Source organism: Macaca fascicularis, chromosome 8 (genome assembly GCF_037993035.2).
Source record: "Macaca fascicularis isolate 582-1 chromosome 8, T2T-MFA8v1.1".
Lineage (NCBI taxonomy): Eukaryota > Metazoa > Chordata > Mammalia > Primates > Cercopithecidae > Macaca > Macaca fascicularis.
Genome location: NC_088382.1, coordinates 45,974,067 through 45,992,868, shown reverse-complemented (window position 1 = coordinate 45,992,868; position 18,802 = coordinate 45,974,067). Strand labels below are relative to the sequence as shown.

The window sequence follows — 18,802 nt, the reverse complement described above, 5'->3', positions numbered from 1 at the left end:
GCTCATGCCTGTAATCCCAGGGCTTTGGGAGGCTGAAGCAGGAGGATTGCTTAAGGCCAGGAGTTCAAAACCAGCCTGGGTAACATAGCAAGATCCTGTCTCTGCAAAAAAATTTTAAAATTAACCAGGTGTGGTGGTGCACACTTGTAATCTCAGCTACTTGGGAGGTTGAGACAGTAGGATCATTTGAGTCCAGGAGTTTAAGGCTGCAGTGAGCCAAGATTGTGCCACTGTACTCCAGCCTGGGCAAGAGTGAGACCCTGTCTCTACAAAAGAAAAAAAGAAAAGAAAAAAGCAACACGGTATTATACTCTCTTATATAGATAATATAACCTAGCCAATATCTAGTCCTTTTCATTATGTGACTGTAAGGCATAACTACAACAAAATCTTTTCCCAATATATAGCCTTTCTTGTCTTTCTGTGTTCATTCGAGACTTTAATGTCTTGCTTGGTTTTGGCCAAACTTCACCCCAGAACTAGTTCATCCACAGCACCCTCACTGAAAAGTGACAAGGGCAGCCAGTGTGTAGCACCAGGAGACGTGCCTTTAAATGCATCATCTGGCCGGACATGGTGCCTCACGCCTGTAATCCCAGCACTTTGGGAGGCCAAGGCGGGTAGATTACTTGAGGTTAGGAGTTCGAGACCAGTCTGGCTAACATAGTGAAACCCCATCTTTACTAAAAATACAAAAATTAGCCAGATGGGCTTGCTTGAACCCAGGAGACAGAGGTTGCAGTGAGCTGAGATCAGGCCACTGCACTCCAGCCTGGGCAACAGAGCAGGACTGGCTTCAAAAAATAAGTAAATAAATAAATAACCAACATCCCTGTCCCCTCTGTGTTGAGGAAGGGAGAAGCATTCCTTTAACTGAAGTTAATTGAATGATTTTTGTCCAGGCTCTAGCACTTTGTAAAGAAACAATTCACAGAAAATTAAACTCTGAAAGATGTTGTTATTGAGAACATTTCGATTTCTTCCCTTGGTGTCTGCACCTTTGTACTCTGTATCTGATGGGTTTTTGTCCTTCAATCTGTAGGTTCCGCTGTGTGGCAGCTGATCGCTTCCTTCCTGAGGCTTCCAATCTCAGGAACGCACTGCATTGTGGGTTCTACTATAGGATTCTCGCTGGTCGCAATCGGTACCAAAGGTGTGCAGTGGATGGAGCTTGTCAAGATTGGTAATTAGCATTTTATTTTACCTTTAAGAAGGAAAGTTTACATTTTCTAGAGTAAGTTTTATTACAAGTTACTTTTTTTTTTTGACCCAGAGTCTCACTGTGTTGCCAGGCTAGAGTGCACTGGTGCAATTTCGGCTCACTGCAATCTCTACTTCCCGGGTTCAAGCCATTCTCCTGCCTCAGCCTCCCGAGTACCTGGGACTACAGGCGTGTGCCACCACACCTGCTAATTTTTGTATTTTTAGTAGAGACGGTGTTTCACCATGTTGGCCAGGATGGTCTTGATCTCTTGACCTCATGATCCGCCTGCCTCAGCCTCCCAAAGCTCTGGGATTACAGGCATGAGCCATCGCACCAGCCACAAGTTAATTTTATATATTTTTCTTCAAATGTTAAAGTTTAAAAGACCTCGATGGGCCAGACGCGGTGACTCGCGCCTATAATCCCAGCACTTTGGGAGGCCAAGGTGGGCAGATCACCTGAGGTCAGGAATTCAAGACCAGCCTGGCCAACATGGTTTAACCCCATCTCTACAAAAATACAAAAATTAGCTGGGCATGATGGCAGGTGCCTACTCGGGAGGCTGAGGCAGGAGAATCACTTTAACCTGGGAGGCAGAGTTTGCAGTGAGCCGAGATCGAGTCACTGCACTCTAGCCTGGGCAACAGAGCAAGACTCTGTCTCAAAAAAAAAAAAAAGACGTAGATGGTATGGGTAATGCATTTTCCCTTAAAATTCCTGTTTTTTTGTTTTGTTTTGTTTTGTTTTGTTTTGTAGAGATGGAGTCTTGCTCTGTCACCCAGGCTGGAGTACTAGAGTGCAGTGGCGCAATCTCGGCTCACTGCAACCTCCGCCTCCTGAGTTCAAGCAATTCTCCTGCCTCACCCTCCTGAGTAGCTAGGATTACAGGCACATGCTGCCACACCTAGCTAATTTCTTTTGCATTTTAGTACAGACGGGGTTTCATCATGTTGCCCAGGCTGGTCTTGAACTCCTGAGCTCAGGCAATCCACCTGCCTCGGCCTCCAAAAGTGCTGGGATTACAGGCGTGAGCCACCGCGCCTGGCCAAAATTCCTGTTAATAGAGATAGTGAACTATTATGTGCTAGAGAGTTGTTTAACTCTACTCTTTTGAAATGTTACCTTGTCATCCAGCTTTGGAAATCACCCTCTGTTCTTCCCAGGCAGGTAAGAAATGTATTAGACTTAAGTCAATCTGTAGGTCAGAGAAAGACTGGGCACAGGTGAGGGAGATGCCTGGAATCCAGGAGTTCATAGTCTTGGGGAAGCCTCAAAGTGAGCCCCATGATATGTCCCTGCATTCAACAGATCATCCAGGCCAGGCGCAGTGGCTCAGGCCTATAATTCCAACACTTTGGGAGACCAAGGCAGGAGGATTGCTTTAACCCAGGAGTTCAAGACCAGCCTGAGCAACATAGCAAGACCCCATCTTTACAAAAAAATAAAAATAAAAAAGGAAAATTAGCCTGGTATGATGGTGCACACTTGTAGCCCAGCTACTCAGGAGGCTGAGTTGGGAGGATCACTTGTGCCTCGGAGGTTGAGGCTGCAGTGAGCCGTGATTATGCCACTGCACTCCAGCCCCTGGGTGACAGAGCAAGACCCTGTCTCAAAAAAAGAAAAAAAAAAAGAGGTCATCCAGCCTGCCCTTTGGGAAGAAACACTCTGCCAAGTGTCCTCTCTACCTTGTAAGCCTGCCCGGCAGGGACCAAGACGTAAACCTGCACCCATTCTCAGGTGTCTAACAAGTTAGTGCCTGGCTCGGCTTTTAGCAAGAGGTAAATCCATTCAACTCCACAAATACCAACCCACCCATCGTGAACGGTGCTCTTTCACTCCATTTCCATATTCTGGCTTACTCAGTTTTTTAGAAGAATCATGATGGCCTTAGGAGTCCTGGGTCAAACGGGATCCCTGAGCTGCCCGGTAGGGGCACAGACCACAAGGAAACCCACCTTCCATCCCAGGCTTCTAGAACAGTGGTTCTCAACTCTGGCTACACTGTAGAATGACCTAGGAAGCAATTTAAAAATGCTAATGCCCATACCCCATTCCCAGCCTTTTAAATCAGAATTCTGGGGGTCCAGCCAGAGCCAAACTAGTTTTTGAAAATGCCACAGATGGTTCCACTGTGCAGCCAGAGGCGGGAACTACTTGGCTAGAGGCTAAAAGTTTCAGAGTTCTAGCAGTTAGATGGCAGGAATGAAAGTACCCGGCTGGCCTTGGCACAGGAAATGGAAGTTGACCCAGCTTTTAAATAACCCTTACTGTTGGAACAGCGACCGAGTCTCCGTATGTGCTGATAAGAAGGGCAGGCAGAAAGACTCCATGGGAGGCAGGACTCAGGATGCTGTCTTCTGAGGCCTGAACTCGGGGCAGGGGTTTCTTGACCCTGCACTGGTAGTGTGGTCAGTGGTGTGTGACTGTGTATTGGTGTCTGAGTGTGGCCATAAATGCGTGAAGGTCAGCTCTGCCAAGTCACAGGGCTCGTTAGGTTCTGAATTAAAGGTAAATAATTCTGGAGATATTTATGATTGTATGTAATACATTTTGTTTATCATTGTGTTCTATGAATAGGATCATGATTATGGATGAATTTGAACATTCATTAGATTTTTTTTTTAATTATTCAGTTGCTTCTTGGTTTATATCTCCACTGTTGTCTGGTTTCATGTCTGGCCTGCTGTTTGTACTCATCAGAATTTTCATCTTAAAAAAGGTAAGTGGGGCTGCTACGTTTAATTAAATCCTAGGAACTAATTTTGGCTCTGCTCAGTAGAAATTAATAATGAGAGGGGTGAGAGGAATAATTGTATTCATACATTGTTAAGGAACAGCACCCTGCAGTTAGCGTCAGATGTTATTATAAATAGCCAGAAAGAGCCAAGGTAAATTACCCAGAGATTCCCCCAGAAACAAGCACTGTAAATAGTGTTTCTTGGCTCTGTACTTTAATTCATTAATCAACACTCCCAGAAATTGTGCTGAGAACTCAAAAAGGAAAGGTAATTATTTCCTGAATGTTAAGCAGAATAGAATGAGATAGTGTTAAGCTTTTGAAACTGTCATTAAAAAACAGCTGAAGAATTTCCTTACCCAAATGTGAAGGTGTTTTCCTTTTTTTTGTTTGTTTGTTTTTTTTGTTTTGTTTTTAATGGATAGAGCAAGACTGAAACACTGACTCAATTTGAGGAAAGGATAAAAAGAAGGAAATACACCTATTGGGTACATCTTGTCTAAAAAAAAATTAGTGCTTACTGAGATCAGTGTTCTAGACACAAATGTGGCTATCTTTTTTTGTGTGGCGGTCACGAGGTTGCTGCAGTGTTTGATAACCATCGAGTAGGCTCTTTCTCTGCAGGCAGGGACGTACCCTCCAGGCTGTACCTTGCTTGGAAGCTAGAGCAGCCCTTTTCTCGCAGCCTTGCTTGGCCGTCTATTGAAGGGTCCATTCTCTCAGAGAGCACGAACTTGCCCTCACCGTTTCTCACGCTTGCTTCTCCTGGGACCAGGCACACTCATATTCACATCTTAAAGGCACACCCCTGTGTAGCCTGCCAGCCTTCACCCCTCCCCTCCTGTCTCTGGAATCCGTGCTCACCTGGCAAGCCCCACTCAGCCCTTAGGTGTCACTTCCCAGGAAGCTGCTCCTCTCCTCCCTTCCCCCAGATTCGCTTGGTCCCCTCTCTTGTGAGCTCTGGCCACAGTCCACCTGCGTTTCTTGCTTAGTTGCCTGTTCACTATTTGACTGTAAGATCTCTGAGACCAGAAACCGTGACCGCCCTGGCCACTTCTGTATTCCAGGGCCCAGCACTGTGCTTAGCACTTACAAGACACTTGGTAAATATTTAGGAGGAGGGAATAACAGATGCTTGGATGAGTGGCAGATGATGGAGGGATGGATAGGTGGAAAGGAGAGAGGGAGAGAGAGAAAGGAAGTAGGGGGAAGAAAGAAGACAGGTCAAACAAGAAGTCTGTCAATGAGTTTCGAGAATAAGTTATTTTAGGCCAGGCGCGGTGGATCACTTGAGGTCAGGAGTTCGAGACCAGCCTGGCAGACATCGCGAAACCCCATCTCTACTAAAAAATACAAAAAGTTAGCCCGGCGTGGTGGCTCATGCCTGTAGTCCCAGCTACTTGGGAGGCAGAGACACGAGAATCGCTTGAATGCTGGAGGCAGAGGTTGCAGTGAGCCAAGATCGCACCACTGCACTCCAGTCTGGGTGACAGAGTGAGACTCTGTCTCAAGAGAAAAAAAAAAAAAAGATATTTGAGAAAACATACGGTGATTTAATTGAAAACACAGACTCAGCATTGTCCACCTGCAGAAGTTATTGGTTGGGAATCTGTCTTTAGCAACTGTTGTCCCTAAGAAAACAATGCTGTGGAAACCAGAGGCTACAGGAATTGAGCCTCCCAGCATTTTGTTTTCAGTTCCTCCTGGGTTCTTTTCACGTGATATGTCACAGATGATCATAACTGGCTGTGTCACTCATGCCAGGCTCCAGTGCATTAATCTCGGTGTTTGCCACATGGCTGCCTCCCCTTCCTGGTCTGGTGTGACACTCCCACACTTGAGTCTCATTCTGCCCTGCTCTTGCTGCATCATGCCTCACTTCATTCAACTTGAGCCTCTTGACAAGTGCTCTTGGCTCCTTGAGACATTCCAGAACAGCTCCTTGATGGGCTGTGCTGTTCTGCAAACATACTTGACTTCCAGGTATGTTTGCATTTGGCAGTAGCAGTCTTTGAGATGCTTATCCATACTTCTGCAGCTCTCATCAATTTTTAGACCTAATTTTCCTTTTATCATGGCAGGTAGCATGTTCATGTAAATGTGGCCTTCGTGGTTATTAGAAGTTAGTCACTTTTTGAATTATTTGAGCCACATCTGTGTGCCAGTGCTACATTGATGGGAGTTCCTGGCCCATATTTTTACTTCAAAATTCTCTGTGGATCTGCTAAAAACTCTAAATGTCTCATATTCTCTTAAATGTTATTTAACTGAAAACATGCACTGTACCATTCTTGTGGAACTTACTACATTTAGGGAATGTTGTAGCAGAAGCCTAAAGTAGTAAATAAATGTCAAATGCCAAATAAGTTATTTGACAAGGAACCGCAGTTCTTTTTAACTTCTAATAGTTGAAGGTTAAATACTATACCTTGTGAAAAGATTCGGAAATTCATAGCACATGGTAACGTAGCTAAGATGCGTTGTGTAATAGAGTGTTGTAAAATCTCATGAAGTAATCTGACTCTCTTAGAGGATGCTTGGCGGTTGGAATCTCAAATTATTTGTTGAATGTAGCCAGTTAGGGCCAAACCTGGATTTGGCTGTAGTGAGCACAACGGGTTTTGAGGAAGGAGATGCTGAGCTCTGGGCTTTGGTCCTCCGGAACCGGCTTGACCCAACAGTTCTTTTCTGTTTCCAAGTGTGACATCAGCTCATGTGATTCCAGTGCTTTAATGTGTCTACTGGCCACAACAGTGGGCTCTTTGACATTGCATTTGTGTGGGAGAGATGGCCCCAGCCAATGCCATTTCTGTAGAAGTGGAGCAGATCATAGGCAGTAACAACGCCCATCCTTTTGGCCACACGGGTTTGGGAAGAGTTTCTTGTAATGGTGTTTTGTATCATTGTGTCTGTGTTGGCTCCAAATGCTGCTGGGATCCTGACCTCCCACTCTATCTCCTTGTCCCACAGGAAGACCCTGTTCCCAACGGTCTCCGGGCACTCCCAGTGTTCTATGCTGCTACCATAGCAATCAATGTCTTTTCCATCATGTACACAGGAGCACCAGGTAAGGATCATTGGAAGCACACTCCAGAGGCAAAGGGCATTGTATTCTAACAGTATCAGTTTATTTGGTGCTGGCATTGTTGGCTGACAGTAAAAAGCATTACTCATGGTCATTATGGAATAGGTGCTGGAGGTGTTGGCTGATAGTAAAATACATTACTCATGGTCATTATAGAATAGTAAAAAGAGTGGTAAATGCATTTACTTGTCTTAGTTAAATACCCAAGAGATATGTAGAGTACAAAGGCAGCAGATTTTCAAGTTAGAAAAAAAAATTAAATCCCCACTCTGCCGTTTATGCAGCTGTGTTGCCCCCACAGCTTACTCAGCCCCTCTGAGCCTCAGAACCTGATCTAATCCCACATGCCTGCAGGGTTGTGCAGGGGTCAGGAGAGGGTGTGGAGCACCTGGGGCCACGCCTGGCACCCAGTGAGTGGGACAGTCCATACAACAGCAATGCCCAGCGGAGCTCTAAAGCCATCCACAGCACAGAGTACAGCCCCCTGGAAATATCAGACCAGTTAATCCAGAGACTAGAAGCCATGCTTTGTTTTTTTAGATACCAAAGCCAATGATGCTTTTCTTTGCTGAATTACTCCTTTTCTTGTCATTCTCATGGGTTTTGTTGTTGTTATTGTTGTTGTTGTTATTGTTGTTGTTGTTGTTGTTGTTTCGAGACGGAGTATCGCTCTGTCACCTAGGCTGGAGTACAATGGCGCGATCTTGGCAAACTGCAACCTCCGCCTCCTAGGTTCAAGCAATTCTCCTGCCTCAGCCTCCTGAGTAACTGGGATTACAGACGCCCACCACCACACCCGGCTAATTTTTGTATTTTTAGTAGAGACAGGGTTTCACGATGTTGGCCAGGCTGGTCTCAAACTCCTGACCTTGTGATCTGCCCACCTTGACCTCCCAAAGTGCTGGGATTACAGGCGTGAGCCACTGTGCCCAGCCGCTTTTGTTTTTTGTATAAAGGTTCAGAGGGTTTTTGTGGAGGGGGTTAAACATTATTTATTTATTTTTATTTATTTATTTATTTATTTTGAGATGGAGTCTCGCTCTGTCACCCAGGCTGGAGTGCAGTGGCACGATCTCGGCTCACTGCAACCTTCACCTCCCAGGTTCACACCATTCTCCTGCCTCAGCCTCCCAAGCAGCTGGGACTACAGGCGCCCGCCACCACGCCGGCTAATTTTTTGTATTTTTAGTAGAGACAGGATTTCACCATGTTAGCCAGGATGGTCTTGATCTCCTGACCTCGTGATCCACCCACCTTGGCCTCCCAAAGTGCTGGGATTTCAGACATGAGCCACTGTGCCCGGATTTTTTTTTTTTTTCTGTATTGTTCAGGCTGGAGTGCAGTGGTGCAATCATAGCCCACGGCAGGTTCAACCTCATGGGCTGAAGCAATCCTCCCACCTCAGCTCCCTGAGTAGCCGGGACCACAGGTGTGCACCACCACGCCCAGCTAATTTTGTATTTTTTGTAGAGATGGGGACTCTATATTGCCCAGGCTGGCATCGAACTCCTGGCCTCAAGTAATCCTCCTGCCTCAGCTTCCCAAAGTGCTGGGATTACAGGTGTGAGCCATACTGCACCTGGCCTAGTTCTTTTCTTTTAGACCTTGAATAGGAAAAGGAATAAACTTATGTATGGTATTCTTATTTGCACCCATTTCAGCACTGATGAGCTGCTGGCATTCTGTTAAGTATTTCTGTATGTGTTTGCTAGAGAATATTCCTCTTCTATTTGTGAGATGCGCCTCCTACAGCCAGATTGTGGGATCTGTGGTGACAATAGATGGGTTAATTTGTGCTAGTTTTCATCTTGTTAATGTCCTTTATAGATGAAGATTCGGTTATTGGCCATATTTGACAGAAAAGCCTCCCTCTCTGTGTTTTAAAGATGAAATTTCTGCTAACTGACATGTCTTATCGTAATTGAAAAGTGGCCTCTTCCAAAATAGTGGAAATCCTTATTACTTTCTCAAACTAGGACTTCTCAATGTAATGTTCCTCAGATTTTATTACACATATCTAATTATATTTTGTATATTTCAGTACTGCAAATAAATTATTTCTAAATGATTCTAACATTATATAACCTTTTACTGTGACATCTGTGCAGCATTCAGAACATTGATTGTAAAGGCTTAAATACTCAACTGGGCATAGTGGCTCACACCTGTAATCTCAACACTTTGGGAGGCCGAGGTGTGTGGATCACAAGGTCAAGAGATCAAGACCATCCTGGCCAACATGGTGAAACCCCATACCTACTAAAAATACAAAAACTAGCTGGGCGTGATGGTGCGCACCTGTAGTCCCAGCTACTTGAGAGGCTGAGGCAGGAGAATTGCTTGAACCCGGGAGGTGGAGGTTGCAGTGAGCCAAGATTGCACCACTGCACTCCAGCCTGGGTGACAGAGCGAGACTCTGTCTCAAAAAAAAAAGGTTTAAATACTCTCTGTGGGGCTTCCAGACTTTGGGTGATTTGAGGATGAGGGAAGGGGGAGCGCCAGAGCTGCTTTGGGTTCTAGGAAAGCAGGAAGCAAAGGTTGGAGGGATGAGGAGAGCAGGAGGAAGGTGAAATCCCAGTCACAGGTAACAGCAACCTGCTGCCCGTTTAGGTTTGATAATTCATGGACTGGGAAGTGTGTCACAGCTTTTTGAAGCGTGGGCCCCAGGATAAATTTTTTTTAAATTTTTTTTTATTGTACTTTAAGTTCTAGGGTACATGTGCACAACGTGCAGGTTTGTTACATATGTATACTTGTGCCATGTTGGTGTGCTGCACCCATCAACTTGTAAGTGAGGAGGCTGGGCGCAGTGACTTGTGCCTGTAATCCCTGCTGTTTGGGAGGCTGAGAAAGGTGGACCTCTTGAACGAGGTCAAGATTTCTAAAGCAATGTGGCCAACATGGTGAAACCCCGTCTCTAGTAAAAATACAAAAATTAGCTGGGCATGGTGGCGGGCGCCTGGAGTCCCGGCTACCTGGGAGGCTGAGGCAGGAGAATCACTTGAACCTGGGAGGTGGAGATTGCAGTGAGCCGAGATCCCGCCACTGCACTCCAGCCTCGTCGACAAAGCAAGACTCCATCTCAAAAACAAAACAAAACAAAACAATTTCTTTTAAGTGAGTGACAAAGAAAAGCCCCGTTCTAAACCATGGAGCCGGAGTTAAGTGCACCACCTAGCGTGTGAATCCCTCAGACATCTCAGTGCCAGGCACTTGGAAGGCCTGGAGCGCTGGGTTGGAAGTGAACTCTATAGGGGGAGATATCTTAGTCCTTGTTTTGTTTTTTTTTTTTTTTGAGATGAACTCTTGCACTGTCGCCCAGGCTGAAGTGCAATGGCGCAATCTCAGCTCACTGCAACCTCTGCCTCCCGGGTTCAAGCGATTCTCTTGCTTCAGCCTCCCGAGTAGCTGGGATTACAGGCACCTGCCACCACACCTGGCTAATTTTTTGCATTTTTAGTAGAGATGGGATTTTACTGCGTTGGCCAGGCTGGTCTCGAACTCCTGACCTTGTGATCCGCCTGCCTCGGCCCCTCAAAGCGGGATTACAGACGTGAGCCATCGTGCCTGGCCCCTTGTTCTTATTTTATATGGGCTCTTAGAGCTCAAATTAGCTGAACAGAAAGCAAAGCCTCCTGCAATCACCAGACACCTCCCAGGTTGTTGACTTAAGAGACTGAGCCAGTGAAAGCTGAGGACACCTTCTGTGGTGCCAAGTCCTGAACATGGGAATTGGCATTGATATGGATGGGGTTTTTTCATTTCTGTGTTTTATTTTTTCCACCCTCTATTCTTCTTGCTTCCTGTTTCTTCCAACTGTCAGAAGAAGACAATTATGATTTTTAATAAAAGTCTGACTTTTTCTATACATGGCCTTTTTTTTCATCTCTTCCCCATCTTTTGGCTGCAGTTGGCACATTCGCTAAAAATATCATCTTACTGGGAGAGTAAATTATCTTAGGGAAAATTAAACTGTGATGAATGAGACTCTAAAAATAATATAAATACTAATATAAATACTTCATAGGGTTGTTGTGAGAAATAAATAATGTAAGTGTATTGAACTGAGCTTTATGTGGATTAATCCTTTTAGTCCTCCCAACTACTCTTGGTGATTGGCAATACAAATAACCTCATTTTATAGGTGGGAAACTGAGGCAGGGCAATGCTGAGTACCCAAGGTCCTGTAACTAGTAGGATGCAGAACCAGAATTTGAACCACACCTCCAGTCCTGAGCCCTGGGGTCTTAGATGTGACATTATACAGATACAGGAGGTAGTTTAAAACACCATGTATAATACCTGGTATGTAATGTTGCAGTTAATGACCATAAAAATTGCATCAACCTTAACAAATTCTTTTTTTTTTTTGGGACAGAGTGTCGCTCTGTCACCCAGGCTGGAGTGCAGTGGTGCAATCTTGGCTCACTGCAAGCTCCGCCTCCTGGGTTCATGCCATTCTCCTGCCTCAGCCTCCCGAGTAGCTGGGACTACAGGCGTCCGCCACCACGCCCGGCTAATTTTTTGTATTTTTAGTAGAGATGGGGTTTCACCGTGTTAGCCAGGATGGTCTCGAACTCCTGACCTCGTGATCCGCCCACCTCGGCCTCCCAAAGTACTGGGATTAGAGCTGTGAGCCACTGCGCCCGACCTTAACAAATTCTCTCTCTTCTCTTAACTCTCTTTAAAATGTCTTCTGGTATATTTGGGAACCTGGCACACGCTGTCTCTCACTCACTCTCGCTCTCTCTCTCTCTCTCCCCCCCTTCTCTCTCTCTCTGTCTCTCTCTCTCTCTCTCTCTATATATATATATATATAATTATTATTATTTTTTTTAGACAGAGTCTTGCTCTGTCTCCCAGGCTGGAGTGCAGTGGTGCGATCTCACCTCACTGCAAGCTCTGTCTCCTGGGTTCAGGGATTCTCCTGCCTCAGCCTCCCAAGTAGCTGGGACTATAGACGCACGCACCACACCTGGCTACTTTTTGTATTTTTAGTAGAGACGGGGTTTCACCATGTTGGCCAAGCTAGTCTCAAACCCCTAACCTCAGGTGATCCGCCCATCTCGGCCTCCCAAAGTGCTGGGATTATAGGCGTGAGTCACCATGCCCAGCTATTTTTGTATATATTTAATATACTAGTTAGTGTGAAGCAGCAGCCACCTTCTTAATTAGGAATATAAAAAATCTGGGCTGGTCATGGTGGTTAACACCTGTAATTCCAGCACTTAAGAAGGCTGAAGAGGGAGCATCACTTGAGGCCAGGTGTTCAAGACCAGCCTTGGCAACATAGCAAGACCCCATCTCTACAAAAATAACAAGAATAATAATAAAAATTGTAAAATCTGTATAAGGGAGTAAAGGCTGTCATGAACTATGATTGTGGTCCTGCACTCAAGCCAGAGGACAGAGCGAGGCCCTGTCTCAAAAAAAAAAAAGTCTTTATAAGGATCTTGAAGTTCATTATTCCCTCGAAGCACAAGCAGTATTCCCAGTCCTAAAGTTAGCGTTAGGTTCTGTAGTTGGGTGACTGTTCTGTCAGGAATGTGACATCCCTCCCCTCCCTAAGTCTTATTCCTGATTATAAAGTAAGGCCAGGAGTGGCACCTCCAATCAAGGGACACTATACCCCTGAGACAATGGAGGCAGGGTACCTGGCACAGGGCCCAGCACATCATCAGTGCTTCATACAGTCATTGTCCCGCCCTCTCCTTGGAGATTGGCCCTAGGACCTCCACAGATACCAAAATCCAGCTGGGCATGGTGGCTCACGCCTGTAATCCCAGCACTTTGGGAGGCCAAGGCGGGTGGATCACGAGGTCAGGAGATCGAGACCATCCTTGCTAACATGGTGAAACCCTGTCTCTACTAAAAATACAAAAAACTAGCCGGGCGAGGTGGCAGGCGCCTGTAGTCCCAGCTACTTGGGAGGCTGAGGCAGGAGAATTGCGTGAACCCAGGAGGCGGAGCTTGCAGTGAGCTGAGATCACACCACTGCACTCCAGCCTGGGAGACTCCGTCTCAAAATAAATAAATAAATAAAGATACCAAAATCCATGTATATTCAAGTCCCTTAAGTTGGCCGGCAGTATCTGCTGAACCACGAACGGAGAAGGCCAACCGTGCCTGTTGGAGGCTATTTTGTTACCCTCAGTCATAATTAACCTAACCCAGTCTTTTGGCCTTAACTTGCCAGAAGTTCCTGAGTCATCCTGTCTTTCTGTTTTTCCACACATGTTTGTATGGAAGAATTGTTACTGGAAGTTTTTCAAGGGGCTTGCCTAGAGGAGAAGAAGGTCATGGCTCTGAAGGTCCCACCATTTTGTTCCTCCAATGAGTCAAAAAAGGACTTTGCTAATATTTTGATTCCTGGGGAATGTTTCTAGAATGTCCAGTGAGTGAGTCAAAATCTTATTTTTATGTAAGCCTTGAAGGTCTTTTGCCCTTCAATGTAGACTTTCATTACATACTGTTTCCTCATGTGGGGTATCTCTGCGAGTCCAGCTGTGTCATCAATAGCCGTGGTGTCCTGGTTCGTGGTTTTGGTGTTTTGTTTTGATTTCCTCTGCTTCTCTACTCTTAGTTATTGTGAAGTTGATTATTTCTTAGGGTTACTTAGTTTGATTTGTGTTACATTTGACATGACTTTTCTCAAAAGTCATTCTTACACTTCAGAGACTAAGTTCGCACTTTTAAAAAATTGTCTTTGCCTTTTTGTTCTTAAAAAATGACTTGCAAGGACTAAAAAATAACTTTAGGAAATAAAATGCTTACTTGGATTAGATATAAGCCTAAGCTTCATTTTTAATGAAAAAGTCTTCAGTTGTGTGGGGCCTGGTTTTGTTCAGTGTTTAAACAGTGAATGCTAAAGTTCATGGCACGCCCCTTTGAACAGTCAAAGCAGGTCACCCAGTTAAGCCTCTGGTAAAGCACCTTCTAAGGCAATGTGTGGTCCCTAGCCAGCAACAGCATGCAGGAACTTGTCAAAATGCAGATTCTGAGGCCCAGCCCTGAACCCACTGAATGCAGCCCAGTGCCCTGTGGTTTCATAGGGGAGCCTCAATGATTTGGAAGCACGTTACAGTTTGAGAACCGCTGCTCTAGGCACGTCTCTTAGCAGAAACATGACTTCCTCATTACTGTTCTAATGTAATGGGTACTCCCAAAAGTTCTAACCCTAACCCAACCTTTGCTCACTCTTTTCCACCAGCAAAGGAATTCCCAACTTAACCAGACCTGGTTCCTGACTTCCCCAGAGCATGTCTGTACCTGAGACATGCCTGCCCCTGCCTCTGCGGCTTCCTCCCCATCCTCTTCCTCCCCCATCTCCTCCCCCTCCTCCTCCTTCCCCTCCTCTTCTCCCTCCTCCTTCCCCTCCTCCTCCTCCCCCTCCTCTTCTTCATCTCTTCTTCCTCTTCATCTCTTCCTCCCCCTCCTCCATCTTTTCCTCCTTCTGCTCTTCCATCTCTGTCTCCTCCTCTTTATCTCTTCCCTCTCCTCCTCCTCTTCATCTCTTCCTCCTCCTCCATCTCTTCTTTCTCCTCCTCTTCATCTCTTCCTCCTCCTCTTCCTCTTTATCACTTCTTCCTCCTCCTCTATCTCTTCCTCGTTCTCTTCATCTCTTCCTCCTCCTCTTTCTCTCTTCATCTCTTCTTCCTCCTCCTCTTATCTCTTCCTCCTTCTCCTCTTTATCTCTTCCTCCTCCATTTCTTCCTCCTTCTATCTCTTCCTCCTCCTCCATTTCTTCCTCCTCCTCCATTTCTTCCTCCTCCTTCTCCATCTCTTCCTGTTTCATCTCTTCCTCCTCCTCTATCTCTTCCTCCTTCACTTCATCTCTTCCTCCTCTTCCATCTCTTCCTCCTCCTTCTCCTCCATCTCCATCTCTTCCTCCTCCATCTCTTCCTCCTCCTCCTCCATCTCTTACTCCTCCTCTTCATCTCTTCCTCTTCCTCCTCCATCTTCCTCCTTTTTCACCTCTTCCTCTTCCTCCTCCTCTATCTCTTCCTCCTTCTTCTCTTCATCTTGTCCTCTTCCATCTCTTCCTCCTTCTCCATCTCTTCCTCCTTCTCCATCTCTTCCTCCTCCTCCTTATTTCTTCCTTCTCCTCCATCTCTTCTCTTCCCTGTCCTCCTCCTCTTCTTCCTGTTTCTCCTCCCTCTTTGCCCCCTCTTTCTTCTCCTCATCCCCCTCCTCTGGTTTCTCCTCTTCCTTCTCATCTTCCTCCTCCTCCTCTTCTTCCATCTCTTCCTCCTCCCCCTGTTTCTCCTCCAGTTGCAGCTGCTTCTGATCCAGTTTCTAGGAAACCAGGACATCAGAAACCTCTCAGGCCCCCAGTTGGCTTTGTGAGAAGGAGCCCTGCACTCAGAGGGCCTCTTTCTTCCATGCTGTGATTGTGAAGTGCAGATTGTGGAGAAGCCAGAAATTGCCATTACAGTGATTCCTAGTCTTGGATTGGGGAAGCCCTGGGGTGAGAAGAGTCTCCAGTTATTACCAAGAGCTGGATTCAAAACAAGGTCATTTAAATTCACCTCATTTTCAAAATTATTGCAAATGTACCCTGGTTTGAAAAAGTTGGTACCAGCCAGGCTCAGTGGCTCACACCTGTAATCCCAGCACTTGTGGGAGGCAGAGGCAGGCAGATCACCTGAAGTCAGGAGTTAGAGACCAGCTTAGCCAATATGGAGAAACTCCGTCTCTACTAAAAATACAAAATTAGCTGGGTGTGGTGGTGAGTTCCTGTAATCCCAGCTACTTGGGAGGCTGAGGCGGGAGAATTGCTTGAACCTGGGAGGTGGAGGCTGCAGTGAATGGAGATTGAGCCACTGCATTCCAGCCTGGGCAACAGAGTGAGACTCCATCTCAAAAAAAAAAAAAAAAAAAAAGAGGCCGGGCGCAGGGGCTCACACCTGTAATCCCAGCACTTTTGGGAGGCTGAGGTGGGTGGATCATCTGAGGTCAGGAGTTCGAGACCAGGTTGGCCAACATGGCAAAACCCCATCTCTACTAAAAATACAAAAATTAGCTTGGCATAGTGGCATGTGCCTGTAATCCCAGCTACTTGGGAGGCTGAGGCAAGAGAATCACTTGAACCTGGGAGGTGGAGGTTGCAGTGAGCCGAGATGGCACCACTGTACTCCAGCCTGGGCAATAGAGTAAGACTCTGTCTCAAAAACAAAACACAAAAAGAAACTTGATACCATCTGCTATCTCTCTGTCTCTCTCTATATATATATATATTTTTTTTTTCTTATAGAGCAAATTAGGAAATCACATTTTTAAAATTTTATTTTCTCAACTAAGTTGTTTCAGGATTCCTGTTACATAGGTAGCCCCTCTAATGCTTTGAACATCTTGATCTATCTAGAGCAAAAGACAAAGCTCAGTTTATAAGGCAAGATATTAGAGCAGTTCTGCAAAGGAGATAATCTCTGTGTGAATGTTTACTGTGAGAAGATATTCATAGTATATTGTTATATGACAAAAGCATAGAATAGTTTATAGTGGGATTCTGCTTCTGTTTAATAAAAGGAAAAGAGAAAAATAAATATTCGACACGGTGTCCGTGCCTACCAAGAAAATGCCTGGAAAGATACACACCAAATAGTTCTTACTGTCTTCCTGGGAAATAAGTTGAAGAGGGGAGGATGATGAGGAAGGTTCATATTTGTCCGTCATACACTTCTGTAGGTACTGCTGATATTTTTACGCTAAGCATAGATTATTTATATAATGAAGACAGAGAATCTGTGCATTGAGTCACTGAGAAGGAAGGTTGTAGGGAGGAGATGATGGGTCATGGTATAAGGAAACTGATATGGACTAAAGCCTTATCGGTCCCATATAAGTTTTATTTGTTTATAGATCCTTAGTCATGAGTGTTAGATGTGAAAAACAAGAAGTACAAGGCAATAACAATGGAGACTGAGCTTGTAGAAAAAGTTCTATGTACTTCTCCCTAAATGGCTTGAATATTCATCTCATCTTTTGGGAATGTGGAATAGAATTGTAAAGATGCTTGAGGTTAGAGCTAAATCACTATTCATCGTATCTTTGCTGCTCCGCAAATGAAAGGCGCTTGACATGAAAGGCCATTTAGTGGCTAGAGCCAAGAATGGAGACCCAGAGCTCCCAGTGCTGGTTCCTGGCAGCCACTTTTGGCTGAGTGAACATGAGCCACTGAGGCTGTGCCCCACTATGTCCATCCGCAGGGGGAAATGACAGCCGTGTCTTACTGCCTGCTGAAGGCATGATTGTTTGGAAACAATTTGAGATCCGTACCAGAAAGACAATTTAATAGAAAGTATTTTAGTCAAAAACGTTGTTGTGTAGAAGCCAGTCTTGACTTTTTAGGAGAAAAACCGTTTGCCTTGGGTGTGCATTGATTCAGGTGCTGTCCTGTGCTGAATCTTTGTATTGAATTGTTTTTTATCCACAAAACTGGATTTTATATACTTAGTACAATTTGGAGCTGTGTAACACAGGTAATTGTCAGTTTACGTTTTTCACATGCAGGCCTTAAAAGTAAATCCTTGTGCTCGTCTGATTCTCTGCTAAATCACCAAACTGCTGGAATACTTCAGTAAGATCCTGTCCCCATTCTGCTCCCCTTCTCACTACTGTGAACAGCTTCCCCTGTTTTCCCAAGTTCCTTCTCTCTTCTTCCTCCTCCATGACGTGTTACTCTGTTTCCCCACCACTCCCCCTGGGTGATGTGTTTCTCTCCTGCTTCCTCTGCCAGTTTCTCATGACTGGGAGGTGATTTTCGAGTTTTCTGGCTATTTCCCAGGCCACATCAGTGGTAGAGGCAGGTGTGACGGCAAAGGTGCAAAGGGCAGGTGATATTATCTTAAGTCTAAGCACAGGGTGAGAAGTCTTGCCCCCGACCTCAGGTTCACCCTTTTGGTGTTGGTCCTGACACTATCTGGGACCCCATGTGACCCTGCTGGGAGCCTGGTGTGGTCCTAGAAGGAGCCCATCAAGTAGCCCTTCTTGACTTCTGTTCCGGGCCCGGCTCAGCATGAATGGTAAAAATAGGACCTGATGGCAACAGTGTTCACTCATTTTTGAAATATGTGTTTCAGATTGCTTCTCTCTCCCTGTGGTCTGAAGGGTTTGCCTCTCGTAGATCAGTTTGGCACGGTAGCACTAAGCCAAAGTAGCACAATTAGCAATTTTATCATCAGCAAAACCAGAGAAGCAGCAGCAAAACCTCTTCAGGAACCATGCTTTGAAGCCGTGTGGGAGATTGGTGTTGGTGTCAGTTGTTAGTTTGAGGTTGGTAAAGAGCAGGTACCATTCGAGTTGGCAGGAACCAGCTTTGGTGCAATCCTTTGCCACGTGTATGAACCCCTACGTGAAGCTGGACAGCAGACGCTGGGAAGCCTTGGCCCCAGACACAGCCCAGTGCAACCAACCGAGGGGTCACACAAGCAGCTCTCAGCTTTGGGTGCAGGCGCAGAGCCTGCGTTGGATGGGGCCTGCTGGGTGTCAGTGCAGCCGCGTGGCAGGGCCAAGTCCATAGCCCTCCAGTGTAGTCAGGGGGGTGGGAGCCGAGCAGTTAAGTGTCTGTCCTCCCCCAGTGACCTTCGCTATCACTGAACTAGGTGATTCTGGATTTTTGTTTTTAATACTTATATACATTAATTCTGACTATATATAGTATTAACTACCTATTCTATTAATACAACCTCTTACAATTATAAAAAAAAATTTTTTTTCTTCTGAGACAGTATCTTGCTCTGTTGCCCAGGCTGGAGTGCAGTGGTGTGATCTCGGC

General features: G+C 45.6%; 1 protein-coding gene across 17 annotated transcripts in view; it reads left to right on the top strand.

Moving 5' to 3' along the window:
- Positions 1-18,802, top strand: part of SLC20A2 (solute carrier family 20 member 2) — a 127,451-nt gene that overhangs the window by 76,711 nt on the left and 31,938 nt on the right. For all 17 annotated transcript variants that reach the window (XM_065519164.1, XM_065519160.1, XM_073998745.1 and 14 more), the window contains 3 exons: positions 1,043-1,183; positions 3,838-3,923; positions 6,912-7,008. In XM_065519164.1, the coding sequence (XP_065375236.1) occupies positions 1,043-1,183; positions 3,838-3,923; positions 6,912-7,008 (324 nt within the window). The remainder of the gene's footprint in view (positions 1-1,042; positions 1,184-3,837; positions 3,924-6,911; positions 7,009-18,802) is intronic.